Here is a 13,485-nt window from a genome sequence, read left to right on the forward strand (position 1 = left end):
CTGTTTTTGAAAATTGGTTAGCAATGGGGGGGCACAAGTAGTTAGCCTTGCCTAGGGCGCAAAAATGACTGGCGCCGGCCCTACCAATGCCTAAACAAGACCCCGAACAGGCATGCGCGGGGCGGAGTCTGCTGTGCCATTCCGTTCCGCTGCTCTCCTTCCACACGTCCCTTGTCCGAAAGTGGTCGCTCCTCCTATTTTGTAACGTGTGAAACAGCGAGGCGTGTGTCCGGAGATGAACTACTCGCTATTAAAGCATCACGCCATCTGCATTCGGTTGCTGATAGGGAACATGAGTCCGGTCCCCGGCTTCTAACCCTATGTGTAAAGTGCTGTCAAGTCGCAGCCGACTTATGGCGACCCCTTTTGGGGGTTTTCAAGGCAAGAGACTAACAGAGGTGGTTTTGCCAGTGCCTTCCTCTGCACAGCAACCCTGGACTTCCTCGGTGGTCTCCCATCCAAATACTAACCAGGGCCGACCCTGCTTAGCTTCTGAGATCTGACGAGATCGGGCTAGCCTGGGCCATCCAGGTAACGCTCTAAAGTCAGTGTTCTCCGTTGCCATAGCGCCCGGGGAAGTTTTCTTTCCGAGTCCCCACGCTTGGAGCCTATCCTTGTGGAATTCAATTGCATCATCGCCTCCGACGCGCTCTGTTGCCAGGACAACCCCGGGCAACGTTCCACCCTCCGCCCACCCGCAGCCTTCCTTCCCGAGCCTTCAGGGGAGCGCGAGCTTGGAACTCTGTCCGGGGATGCTCAGTGGGGGGGGGGGGAAGCGGAGAACGCCCAGTCCTTGCCTACCCGTAGAGCTCCGTCCTCTGCAGCGAGCGGAGGGTTGGAAGCGTTACCACAATATTTCTCTGCAATTACATGAGTTTTGTAGTATTTATGCACGGGAGGTTTTGCCTTGGGTTTGCCGCTCTCTAGATGCACATTTCCCCCTTCCGAATTCTCAGAGCTCAAAAATACCCCCCCCCCCTGCAGAGATTTGAGAACTCGGACTGGGGAAAATGTGCAACTAGAGAGCGGCAAAACCTCCCATGCATAAATGGCCTTTGTCTTGGATTTGCCGCTTTCTAGATGCACATTTTCCCAATCCGCGTTCTCAAAACTCTGCATGGGGGGTTTATTTTTGAGTTCTGAGAATTCGGATGGGGAAAATTTGCATCTACGGAGCGGGAAATGCAAGGCAAAACCTCCCGTGCGTAAATGGGATATTCCCTACCACCACCACCACCCCTTTTAAAACATCTCCCCTTAGCGACAGCACTCACGTTAAGACTGTGACCAAACAAAAATCCCGCCCTTTCTCTTGCTGCTTTTGACCCGCCTAAAACTTCCCCAGGCAGCTTTCGGCTTGCCCAAAGGACAGCGAGGAGAACTGCCGGGATGTTTGGTTCTACGGCAAAGCTCCTTTAACGGCAATAGCTTGACAGCAAAAAAAAAAATCCAACCGAAAAGGCGTGGCTCGGCATAGAAAACTGCAACATCCGCAGAATAGGAAAAGCCCGCTTCACCTGTTGAGTTTCTGGCACGCAACTGGCAAAGGCGCACGAGTCCGGCCAGAACCAACCCGGGCGGCCGCGATTCCAGCCGCGAGCGCCCCTGGCAAGCGCTGCACGCCCGACCTTCTCACCCCGCGTCCGCCTCGCCTCTTTCCCCTCTCCAACAACCCCGAACTCCAGCAGGTGGCTGAAAGCCCCGGAGACGGAGAAAGCCCCCCCCCCCCGGAGATGGAAGGCTGGCCGTGGTTTTGGAAGCCGACTTCCCCCCCCCCTTGCCCAAGCCGCATGACCTCATGCGAAAGAACTCTCCGCCTGCAGGGCTGGCCTCAATTTCGGGACTGGAGCCGGGAGCGGGAGCGGGGAGAGTTCGGACTGTGCAAAGGGGAGGGAAAGGCAAGCGGGAAGGGGGAGGGAGCAGGGCCTGGCCCGGCCTGCCTTTTTTTAATATATATTTTTAATTAATTTTTATAACATAAAACAAAAAAAAACAAATGAATAATACAAAAAATAAACAAAAGATAATACAAAATATTATCTATATAGAGTTATTAGTAAGTTCGTACAAACTTCTTAAGACCAAAAAGATACCCACCACCCACCTTTAAAAATGTGACCCATCACCCGACTTCCGAAGACGTGTCCTAACCGTTTTAAAAACATCTACTATAAAATTAAAAGTTTCTACAACTCACTAATGAAAGTAATAAAATCCATTTTTGCCGGCTTAGAAGCCATTTTTGCCCGTTTACACCCGGCCTGCCTTCTGACCCCGCTGTTGCGTGTGTGTGTGTGTGTGCCTCCCTCCCCCCGCAGGTGCCAGCCCCCGCGCGCCCTGAGCGCAGCATGCCCGCCCCGCTGCTCGCCCTGCTGCTGCTGCGCGCCCTCCTGACCCGCCTGCTGCTGGTGGCCCGCCAGCGCCTCCTGCCGTTGCTCCGGCGCCTGGGGGCCCGCCTGACCTCGCCGCAGTCCCGCCAGGCCCTGCTCACCTGCCTGCTCTGCGTCCTCAACCTGCGCAAGAAGGTCGACGGCTGAGGAGAGCCAGCAGGAGGATGGGACTTTGGGGCGTGGACTGGTAGTTCCTGGCGCGTGGCGGAAGGGGGCGCTCTGCCTTGCCGAGGGAGGGGAGGGGAGGGGGGAGCCGTCCACCCTCCGCCGCCGTCCACCCTCCCGAGGAGAAGATTGAATTCCTGATCTCATTTCTCCGGATCCGCCCCCGGACCAGCGCTTCCAGCTCCGTTCCCTCCCAATTATTCCCTTGCCTTTGCTCTCGAGCCAGGACCCAGCTTTCCCACCCGCGCTCCTGCTCTCCCCGCCTTCGTTTTCTGGGGTCCCCGGTGGATGGACAGCCCTCCCACCTCCGCCCCCCATCCCCACCCCGGCACTGCCCAGAGGCCTGGGATGGTGGCAGCAGTGTGACTTCTCCCAGAAAACCAAGAATGTTGGAAGTCCTTTACCTTTGAACAGTGCAATGCAAGCTTCGCGGCTAAGGGATTCAGGACATCCTCTCTTGAGGAGAGGGTGAGACTTGGACCGCTGGGAGGACTTCTGCATCTGTGGGATCCTGGCAAGGGGCGGAAGAGGCTGGATCAAAATCTCCCTTTTTTGGGCATGTGCCTTTGCCTTGGGTTTTAGCGTCCACGGCTGGGTTCTTCTTTCTCTTATCTGTTGCCTCTCAGAGCCAGTGGAGTGGCTCATCAAGACTGGTGGGGCCCCCCCACAGTCTCCCGTGGACCCTGCAGGGCCAATGAAATATGTCTGGCGGCACAGCGAGGAAGATCCAGCCGTTCACCATTAGCACCAAGCTTTCCCTTCCAAAGTGTTCCTCGGACTTCCCAGGCGACAGCTGTCCTGGCATCCCCGTAGCTGCTCTGGACAACCGTGTCTTGCACCAGAACCTCAACGAGCGGGTGTCTCTGTATTTGGCTCAGGCTTCCCCAGAGCCCCCTGAGGGGAGATTCGACAGCGCAAGCCCTACGGAGGAGGGGGCCACCCATGAAGACCATGTCAACCGCAACTCGCTGTCCCGTTCCATCAAGAAGATCACCCTGTCCAACTGGGGACAACATGGGGAACCTTGTTTAGGGGAGGAAGGGATGCTCAGGGACCCTGCTCATGCCAGCTGCGAGAGGAACTTCAACAACAACAACTGCAGAACAGGGGAAGCACAGTTCAAGGTAAGGTTTTCCACTCTTCCATTGTTATGTGCTGCAGTCCACTTCTTTGCATGACATCTAGGCTAGCTAGACCCATCCTTTCCTCTGGCTTCAGGATCCCCTGTGTCCCGTACCATGTGGCGAAACACCAAAACAGCTGGCAGGAGGGGTAGCCAAGCCTCTTGAGACTTTTAATCGTGTAAGACCAAGGTGGTTTTATCACCACCTGCCTCTTGGTAGAAGGAACTCTGAGCGAGGGGGAATAGGAAACAATGAGTTGTGTTTTGCTGCAGAAGTAAGGCTGCCGACTCTAACCAGCACCAAACTTTTATTTACTGTCATGGTGTCTTCCATGGAGGTTTTTAAGAAGAGGTTAGATGGCCATCTGTCAGCAATGCTGACCTTAAGCAGATGATGAGAGGGAGGGCGTCTTAGCCATCTTCTGGGCATGGAGTAGGGGTCACTGGGGGTGTGGGGTGGGGAGGTAATTGTGAATTTCCTGCATTGTGCAGGGGGTTGGACTAGATGACTCTGGTGGTCCCTTCCAACTCTGTGATTCTGTGTTCCTCATTATACTTTTTGAGCATGGTGGACAGAAAGCAGGAGCGCAAGGCATGTAACTGGTAGGCAATTTTAATTATCTTGACTTCCTTATACCACCCTGTAGGGAGGGAGCAACAGCCAAGTTTGGTGGGACAAATGCTGCTGGTGTTTTAAGTAATGATTAGTAAATTTCTGGCTTCCAACATGCTTTGCATAGAGGCATGTTGGTGCTGGGCACCATAAAAGAGGAGTGTGTAGAGTGTTGCTGATAAGGTCTTGGAGGCAGGATAATTGAAAGAATGTGTATGGTATGCTGGAGTGGCAGTTGGGCTTGGACGTGAAGAAGGTCTGCACAAAGGTGTAGTTGTTCACCCAAGACTGTGTCACTGCCCCTAATCTGTATCCAAAAACCCCTGTTGACGTCTTGCTCTGGGTTTCTTATATGCATGACCCTGTGATTGCTCATGATTCCTTTTACGAGTCCCAGTGGAGAGCTTGCTCCTGAATTCTTCCTGCCTACCTGCGTGTTTTAAAAGCCCAAATAGGAAAGAAGCTGGCAAATCTCTGAAAAGATGCCTCTTTATAACGTGCAAATGATCAGAGGCAATGCTGGCTGAGACAAGCCGGGAAGGTTTCCTAGAAGTTAATTTTTGTGTCTCAAGACTCCCATCAAACTATTTTCGTGTTATTAAGATGGAACCAGCTGTTTTCTAGCCATAAATAACTCTTACATGTGCCGTAAGGAAGGAAGGAAGTGGGGGGGATCATATTGGGGACAGTTCTGTGATACCATGTTAATGTACAGCTCTGTGAATCTATGAAACATGCTCCAGTGTCATAAATGGAGGCCTCATAATTCGCTTCAGTTGTGGATGAAGTCAAGATTTGGTTCGTTTCTCTGTCGTGTCTGGCAGATGCATTACCTCACTGGGCTATCTCATAGCCTCCAGGGAAAGTGTCCTCCAAATTGACCTTGAAATCTCGGCCAAGAATCTGTAAGTCCTTGTGTGTTTCCCTGGCATTGAGCCCTGTGGGACCCAGGCCGGTTCTTCCTCAGGGCAGATTCGTTCGTGCTCCCTTTTTGCGCGCACCACCGAGTGAAGATTTCAACCAGATTTCAACCAGTCGCTTCTCAAAGGCAGCCTTCCGCTTTCCAAAGCGATGCAAAGTCTTAACTCGTTTTCTTGTTTTCACATGTGCTCCCTGCTGCTGCTGGCTGGATGGGATGAGATGAGATGATGGGGGGGGGGGGAGGGAACGCTGCCTCCGCAAGCCAAGCAGAGCGGCTCTGCAGGAAGGATGAGATCATCATGCGCCGGCAGTCTTGTTTTCCTGCAACTGATGGATTGAGGGGGCTCCGTATGTAAATAAAGCGCTTGTGTCACCTGCATGCTTATCTCCCATTACTGAGTAGTTCCTGGGGAACAGCCAAGTGGTCTGTGGTAGGGAATACATCATGGGCAAATTTAACGGTGAGCATCTCCCTGGGGCACTGTGCCCGGCACTGTCCGTAACAGCTATTCACTGTTTCTAACAACCAGCCATTCCATAAACAGGATAGGCACAAAACATCGCCCTTCGTTCCTATATATATTTAGCTAGGTTTCTCTCTCGGCAATGCACATATCTCTCCATGCTAAGGCAGCTCAAGGCTTTTCATTCTTATCCAGTTAATAAGAAGTCCCAGATTTCCCTGCAAGGTACATGGCTGCTATCTGTAGTCCCAGGACAGTCCTACAATAACGTCATTCGCATGTAATTGGGAGGGGAGAGTCTTGCTATGCGGGGGGGTGCTAGCTAACCAATTTCTAGGACATTTTTTAAACCTCCCTCCCCTGAAAATCTCAGGTATATACTTCTTCACCAGCCAGAGGAAAGTGCATATTCTTCAAAGAAACTGCGAAATGACAATAAAGGGGAAAAGATAACCCTCTACTAACCCTCTGCAAACAGGTCACTTGGAATCACCAGTTTTTTAATGTATTCTGAGCAGCGAACCTATAAAGACTTCCAGAAATCTTAGGGATATGTGGGAACTACTTACTTTGTCCTGTTGAAGCACACTCACAAAGGAAATAACACTTTAAAAAAAACAGCAATAAAGGAAGCAAGAACGTGGTGCAATTCTGATAAAGTAGAAAAAAGCAAAACGAAATGTAAATATAGAATGAATTTCCTTACATAACCAATCATGGGATCTGTGTTTTTGTGCATCAGTTTATGGTTCAATTTTCATGGGACACCCTGCCATAATAATAGCTTCTCTTCTTTGTTCTGAGTCCCAGACTTTGGCCAAGAGGTTCTGTCCTCTGCCTATACTCCCTTCTATGGGTGACGTCATCCCTTTGTGCCTTTCAATAGAAAGTTCCCCAGTTCAGTCTTTCTCCCATCTGATTGAATTCTGTCACTTGCATGGTAAGCCTACCTGTCTTTTTGCCATTTATTTATTAGTATATTTTTGTTACCTATCTATTCTATGAAACCCAAAGTTGCTTCAAAGCAGAACATGACATACTGTATTACTATAAATACTCTCAGATAAAACTTAAAAATTTCCTCAAAGGCATTCTACAACAAATGTGCCTTTAGGTATTGCTGGAAGGCATGTAAGCATGATGAACGTATGAAGCTGCCTTGTACTGAATCAGTCCCTTGGTCCATCAAAGTCAGTATTGTCTACTCAGACCGGCAGCGGCTCTCCAGGGTCTCAGGCAGAGGTCTTTCACATCACCTACTTGCCTAGTTCCTTTAACTGAAGATGCCAAGGATTGAACCTGGGTCCTTCTGCATGCCAAGCAGATGCTCTACCATTAGGGTTGGCAGTTCCTTCTTTGCCACTGGAGGAAGGTTTTTGGGGCAGAGCCTGAGGAAGGCGGGATTTGGGGAGGGGAGGGAATTCAGTGCCATAGAGTCCAATTGCCAAAGTGGCCATTTTGTCCAGGTGAGCTGATCTCTATTGGCTGGAGATCAGTTGTAATTCCAGGAGATCTCCAGCTAGTACCTGGAAGTTGGCAACCCTACCATTGAGCTTCAGCCACTCCAAAAATGATGCCAGACATACATGTGGAAGAAGCTCCATTACAGGTGGTAGCTGAGAAAGCCCCCACCAGGCATACCTCTGAAAGCAGGGTCTCCTGCAGCAACCCCCCCCCCCCGGAATGCTCTCAGACACAAGCCATTTAGAGCTATACAGATCAAAACCAGCATTTTGAACGGGCTAGGAAAAAAAAACAACACCTGGGAACAAGTTCAGTTGCTGTAGCAGCAGCACTGTAGGCTCATTTTAGTGGACCCCTTTTGTTGGCTGCTGTATCCTGAGCAAGTGACCTTCCTTAAAGACCTGGAGGTTTTTAAGCAGAGGCTAGATGGCCATCTGTCAGCAATGCTGATTCTATGACCTTAGGCAGTTCATGAGAGGGAGGGCATCTTGGCCATCTTCTGGGCATGGAGTAGGGGGTCGCTGGGTGTGTGTGGGGGAGGTAGTTGTGAAATTCCTGCATTGTGCAGGGGGTTGGACTCGATGACCCTGGTGGTCCCTTTCAACTCTATGATTCTATGACATTTCCATGTAGAGCACATTGCCATAGTAATGGGCAGGCTAGTAAATGGTCTGTACCCAAAGTGTGTGTCAAAATATGCCACACAAATGGGGGAAGATGGTGTTTACAAATTTTCCATAGGTATGTGTAGCACTTTATCTAGAACCGTGTCCCATTATTGTCTAATGAAGCTCCTGTTCTTAGAGCTGTTACTTGTGTGAACCTAATAGGCGAATGAGTACATTAAAAAGGTGTTGCGTCCCAAAGTGCTGTGCTTGTAATGGAAGGTAAATATCATAGAGAATAAAGTGTTATGTGATAATAGATTCCTTATCCTTCCCAGTTAAGCCTGAATGTTTGTCAGTGTGTTGCATCTGCTCATTTTCGTTTCCCTGATAAAATGGGACTTCTCAAAAAGGCGTTCTTCAAATCAGTTAATCCTACATTTCAGGCTCTTTAGAGAAACAGCAGGGAGAGGTAATTTTGGCTATAGATGCAGTTCTAGATTGTGGGAAGTGGTAGTGCTAGCCCTCAAGATTATTATCTGGCTCTTAGCAGGTACTGTTTGAATTGTATCACCTCCATCTTCCATCTGGTAGTGAATAATATGTAAAAGAGGGACAATATGGTCCATTGGCCAGAGCAGTGGACCTGGATGTGGGTTCAAATCCTACCTCAGTCGTCCAGTCAAATTTCAATACCTTTATTGGCATACCATAAGTTGTCTAGTCACTGAGTGGTTTTGAAAAGTTTCCTTAGCTTTTGTTCTTCATATGTAAATTGGGAATAACTTTAACCTGTATCTCTTAGTTTTGCAACAATGCATAAGATAAGAAACAACAGAGCACAATAAATTAAAAAATGAATTTAGGTTGTGAGCAGATGTTACCTTTGCTTCAGCTTCCCCTAAAATTACTGCCTTTGGGTTTGCTGCACGGCAGCAAATAGTGGGGAGCTCCTGCTAAAAGCATGACTTATTGGCTAGTGCAGCAGAGTGCCGCTGACCTCAGTGGGGAATGTGGATAACATCTTGCTGTGTGCAGCAATTGGGCAAACATGGCCAAGTCTATACTTGGAAAGTCTCTTCTCTTCTTTGTTCTGCCAGCGCATTCTGCCTCCATCACTCTTCATAGTCAGACAAGGCAATGTCTTCTATGGTTACTTAATGTTCCCATTTAGGTCTTTCTTAGAAAGAAGAAGAAGAGTTGGTTTTTATATGTTAACGTTCTCTACTACTTAAAGAAGAATCAAACCAGCTTACAATCACCTTCCCCTCCCCACAACAGATACCTTGTGAGTTAGGTGGGGCTGAAAGAAAGTACGGAGAGAACCGTGACTAGCCCAAGGTCACCTAGCTGGCTTCATGTGGAAGAGTAGGGAATCAAACCTGGTTCTTCAGATTAGAGTCCACCGCCCCAAACCACTGCTCTTAACTGCTACCACTAGAAATAGAGAAGAAAAGCAGGAAGCAAGAAGGCCCCAACCTGGTGGTTGACGTTCTTCCACAGCCAGAGTTGCTCCTCTCCACATGCTATGCCCCATTGTTCCTCTAGCTAATAAGGCCTGTTTATGAATCGTGAATTGCAGTGGGATATTTTTGGTTTGTTTGATGGCACGTGAATGCAACTGTCTTCATGGACATTTCATCAACCTGCATATTCCTTGCCAGTCTCCCAAATACTAGAAACGTGTATTAGAGATTGCTCCGCAGTAGAGTTGTCAACCACCAGGTGGGAACTGGAGTTCTCCCAGAATTACAGCTGATCTCCCGACAACAGAGATCAGGTTCCCCTGGAGAAAATGGAAGCTTCAGAGGATGGACTCTATGGCATCACATCCTTGCTGAGCTTCCTTCCACAGACACCACCCTCCCCAGGCTCCATTCCCAAATCTCCAAGAATTTCCTAACCCTACTCTTCGATCTAAATTTGTTTTGGTGGGCCAAATATCCACAGAACCCATGCAGTGGCTTGTACTATTTTGTTGCTGGCACCAGCTGCAGACTTGGATTTCCATGTCTGCTAAATACAGCGGTAGCTCTTCCAATATCTACTTGTTGTTTGATTTAAACAGATTCCACTCCTAGACTGTTTTCGTGATTTAACTGTGCAGTTACAAATGTGTAGTATTAACATGTCTTAGCTTGGGGGCAATAAACGTTGACTTCTCACTACATAGGCATACTCTAGTTGATGCTGTCAGTGATGATACTAAATAAGGCACTTCTGCTTGTTATACCAACCAGCAACTTGCTAGGAAGTGTTTAGTAAGAACACACTTTTTATCTTTCTCCAAATAAATTATTTACATAACAGTGAGCTTTTTTCCCTATTCGATATCTTCTGATTATTTTTTAAAAGTTCTATTGGCCTTTGGAAATGCAAAGCTTTTGGCCTCTGTAGTCTTGACTTTACCAGTGAATTTCCACACTATGGTGGGTCACAATATTAAAGGGGAGGGAAGGAGAAGTTGGAAGTTCTGTTCTAGCCAGGAAAGAAAAGGTGGTTAGGCTATTCCCAGCATATCCAAATCCTGACACATTTTACAGACCTTTTACCAGGCTATGTGTAAAAATGACTGGTACATAATAAGTGAGTGAAAATAAGTACATAATTCAATTAAAAACACTGGGTGATCTTGGGCCAGTCGCTTTCTCTCATCCTAATGTACCACACCGGGTTGTTGTGGGATCAAAATGGAAGGGGGGGCGGGAAATCATGTATGCCACCTTAAGACCCTTGGAAGAGTGGTGGGATAAATCGTGACAGAAAGATGCTTGTTTTCTGTAGAAATGTATGGACCCCAAAGTCTGTGCTCTTGAAGAAACCATGCCTTAAGCAATTTTGTGGCTCCTTCTAATGTTGGGGGCTCTCTGTTTAGTCCAGCAGCGTCCTGCCTGTTTTTCACAGCACCTAATATAATACACGTGCTTCTCTCCAGTATCAGAGGAGAACTGTCATACAGAAGTTATACAGGAAGGGAATTCACTATCTGCAGAGAATTAATATGAACAAATAAATGAAAGGTTCCTCAAATGATGGCAAGCTTACTAGCTGAAGTTTAAACACAACAAATACTGAATAGATTTTAAGTAAATGATAGCTTCTAGGTAAAGTGGCTGATTAATGACAGTGCATAGAATGTAAATGAAGTAACATGAGTTAAGACCTTTTATTTATACCTTGTATTTCTATAAGAGATTATGGTTGGGGGTAAGAACGTGAAAGCGTGTCACTATGGGCATGGACATGGAAAGAAATGAAATGTTATTTTATCCCCAATATGTCTTCCTACTTTTTTCTGTATCCTCTAAAAATGAATTTAAAAAAATGATGGCAAGCTTGAGTGGAAGAATTGAGTTGCTTGTGTGTGTAGCCATACACAACCACAGCAGGTAGGGATCTCACAACAGATGAAAGCCAGAATGGTGTAGTGGATAAAGTCTCGGACCCAGGTTCAAATCCTTAATGCTGCCAAAGAATCTTGCTGGGTGACCTTGGGTCAGTCAGTCAGTTAGGGGAAGGGCCATGGCTCAGTGTTAGAACATCTGCTTGGCATGCGTTAGGCCCCAGATTCAATCTCTGACATCTTCAGATAAAAGGATCAGGTAGTAGATAATCTGAAAGACTTTATTTTGTGACCCTGGAGAGCTGCTGCCAATCTGAGCAGGCGATACTGATCTTGATGGACCGAGGGTCTGATTCAGTATAAGGCAGCTTGATGTGTTTGCTCTCTTTCAGACTAACCTACTTCACAGGGTTGGTTGTGAGGCTAAATTGAAAGAGGTAAAAACAATGTTGTAAGCAGCTTTGCATCCTCACTGGAAGAAAAGCACTGGGGTATCAATATCTAAATAATAGATGGGGGAAAGGGCATATATATTATGTGCAAATGCTACTCTTGCAGTAAGTTCCTTAGATAGCGGTATCTTTCAGTAAAATATTGTGTGGCAATATTGCTAAAAGACAGACCCACATATACTTTTGTCATTCTAAATATCTATAAGTTGGTGAATTGTTTGGGTGTCTTTTTTATCTCCTAGCAAAGTGCCATTCTTGTTCATTTCCATCCCCCATTCCATCCCATCTTGCCAGACAGAAGGTAAATGAGAAACTTCTGGGGAAAGTATCACAGGAGGAAGTGAGGTTATGCCTGAGTTGAGTCCAGAAGCTTATCTCAGTGCAAAATTGAATAGGACATAGCATGGAGGAGTGCCGGCCTTGGTTGTGAACAAATGTGTGCGGTCCAGGCTCCTGTCTTGACATGTTTTGTCCTTAATGCCTTCATATGGGCTTTTGCTGCATTTTGATTATACATGGGACTGTCATTGCCTTCTGCAGTATGTGTAATGCAGACATGTTGGACTTAGCAGTTGCCTATTTTGAGAAGGAGCCACCTTGATTTTGTAGAGATACAACCTCGCTGGCAACCCTATGCAACTTGCTGTCCTGGGTGAAACTGTTTTCATCCAACAGGTCCGGCACGGGGCCACTTTCTGGCACTCCCCGTGTCAAGGCTTCTGTGGACGTCTCTATACTGCAAGCTGAAATTGATTTGGACTTCCTCAGAGGAATCACACTGTAGTTTCTGTGCTGAGAAATCTCTGCCTGGTGCTCTATCCTTCCCCAAACTCCCACACATTTTCAGAGAACTGCAGTTTCCAGGGATCCTTGGGAGAGGTGAAACAGACCATTAAAATGTATTAAAACAAGCTTAAACTCGTAGTGTACAAATGCTGTAGCGTGAACTTTTGTTCTCAGAGTCACAACCCTTTTGCACCCAAACTTTATTGTGAAACCCATTATACTTCTGAGCTGTGTTCAGTTTATTTCATTACTGTGTGTTTTTCCTGACCCGCATCTCCTTCACTTGAGGGTCTTAAGTCTTATGTGCTATTCTTGTTCCACATGTAGCAGTGTTAAACTTCTTGATCTTTGCTGCATAATTTAGGTGCAGCCAGTTTTGACCTCCCTTCCTGCAGTGGGATATGAGATGCAGTTTATAAATTTAGCCCTCCGTGGTAGTTTGCAGCTGGGCCTTGGGCTGCGCTTGGAAAGGGGCCACTTCTGTAACTGATTTGGATCAGTGACAGAACATTTCATCATTGCTGACCACAAAAACAAAGCTTGGAGGAAATTCAGCATTTCTCTCATTTGATGAGTTGCTTAAAATAAGTGTCTCTAGATTGTTTGCTTGCCTGTCTCCCTTACAAACCAGCACACAGACCCTGCTTTTCAAAGGCAAAAAAGTCAGCCTTTTGTTTTGTGAACCCTCTTGTAGAAGGGCCGAAAGTTCATTTGGAAGGAACAATAGGTTTGTTTTCTCATGTGCCTGCAGGAGGATGGAGGGGCAGGATAGCTGCATGAGATGAAGATGGAGCCTCTCTGTTTCTGGTGTGCGTGTTTTGCTTGTGTAACGCCTCGGGTTTGATTTCCAGCATTTTGTGTGGCAGCGATGGGAAAGGACTTCTGGAGAGTTGTATCTGTAACCTGCTCTCACCAGCCATGCCCGTATGTGCTGAGCGTGGTGGCCCATTAGCTCATTACTAGCCAGATCCTTGTAGGAATTAACAGTGAAAAACATTGAGGGAGTTCTGTGCAATAGACAACCCCACAGCTGAACAGACAAATGTGATGGCAGAATAAATTGATTCAGGCTTGTGCAGGCAGCTTATTATATCCTTTGGGGCACATTCCTGTGCCATGATGTAGGAGATGGCACACTGTCTTGGAAGAGTCTCTTGCT

The 13,485-nt window shown here is 47.4% G+C and overlaps 2 protein-coding genes across 2 annotated transcripts in view; both read left to right on the top strand.

The window, feature by feature from the left end:
- Nucleotides 1–2,348: 2,348 nt before the first annotated feature.
- On the top strand, nt 2,349–2,537 carry MYMX (myomixer, myoblast fusion factor). Its single transcript, XM_056853354.1, has one exon. It carries the CDS (start codon nt 2,349–2,351, stop codon nt 2,535–2,537), a length of 189 nt encoding a protein of 62 aa, XP_056709332.1.
- Nucleotides 2,538–3,256: 719 nt separating this feature from the next.
- The window catches only part of LOC130480732 (spectrin alpha chain, non-erythrocytic 1-like), a 32,358-nt gene continuing 22,129 nt past the window's right edge, over nt 3,257–13,485 (top strand). The window contains exon 1 of the mRNA XM_056853355.1: nt 3,257–3,679. Within this exon, the coding sequence (XP_056709333.1) occupies nt 3,257–3,679 (423 nt within the window). The remainder of the gene's footprint in view (nt 3,680–13,485) is intronic.

The sequence above is a fragment of the Euleptes europaea genome, chromosome 7 (genome assembly GCF_029931775.1).
Source record: "Euleptes europaea isolate rEulEur1 chromosome 7, rEulEur1.hap1, whole genome shotgun sequence".
In the NCBI taxonomy this organism is placed as follows: domain Eukaryota; kingdom Metazoa; phylum Chordata; class Lepidosauria; order Squamata; family Sphaerodactylidae; genus Euleptes; species Euleptes europaea.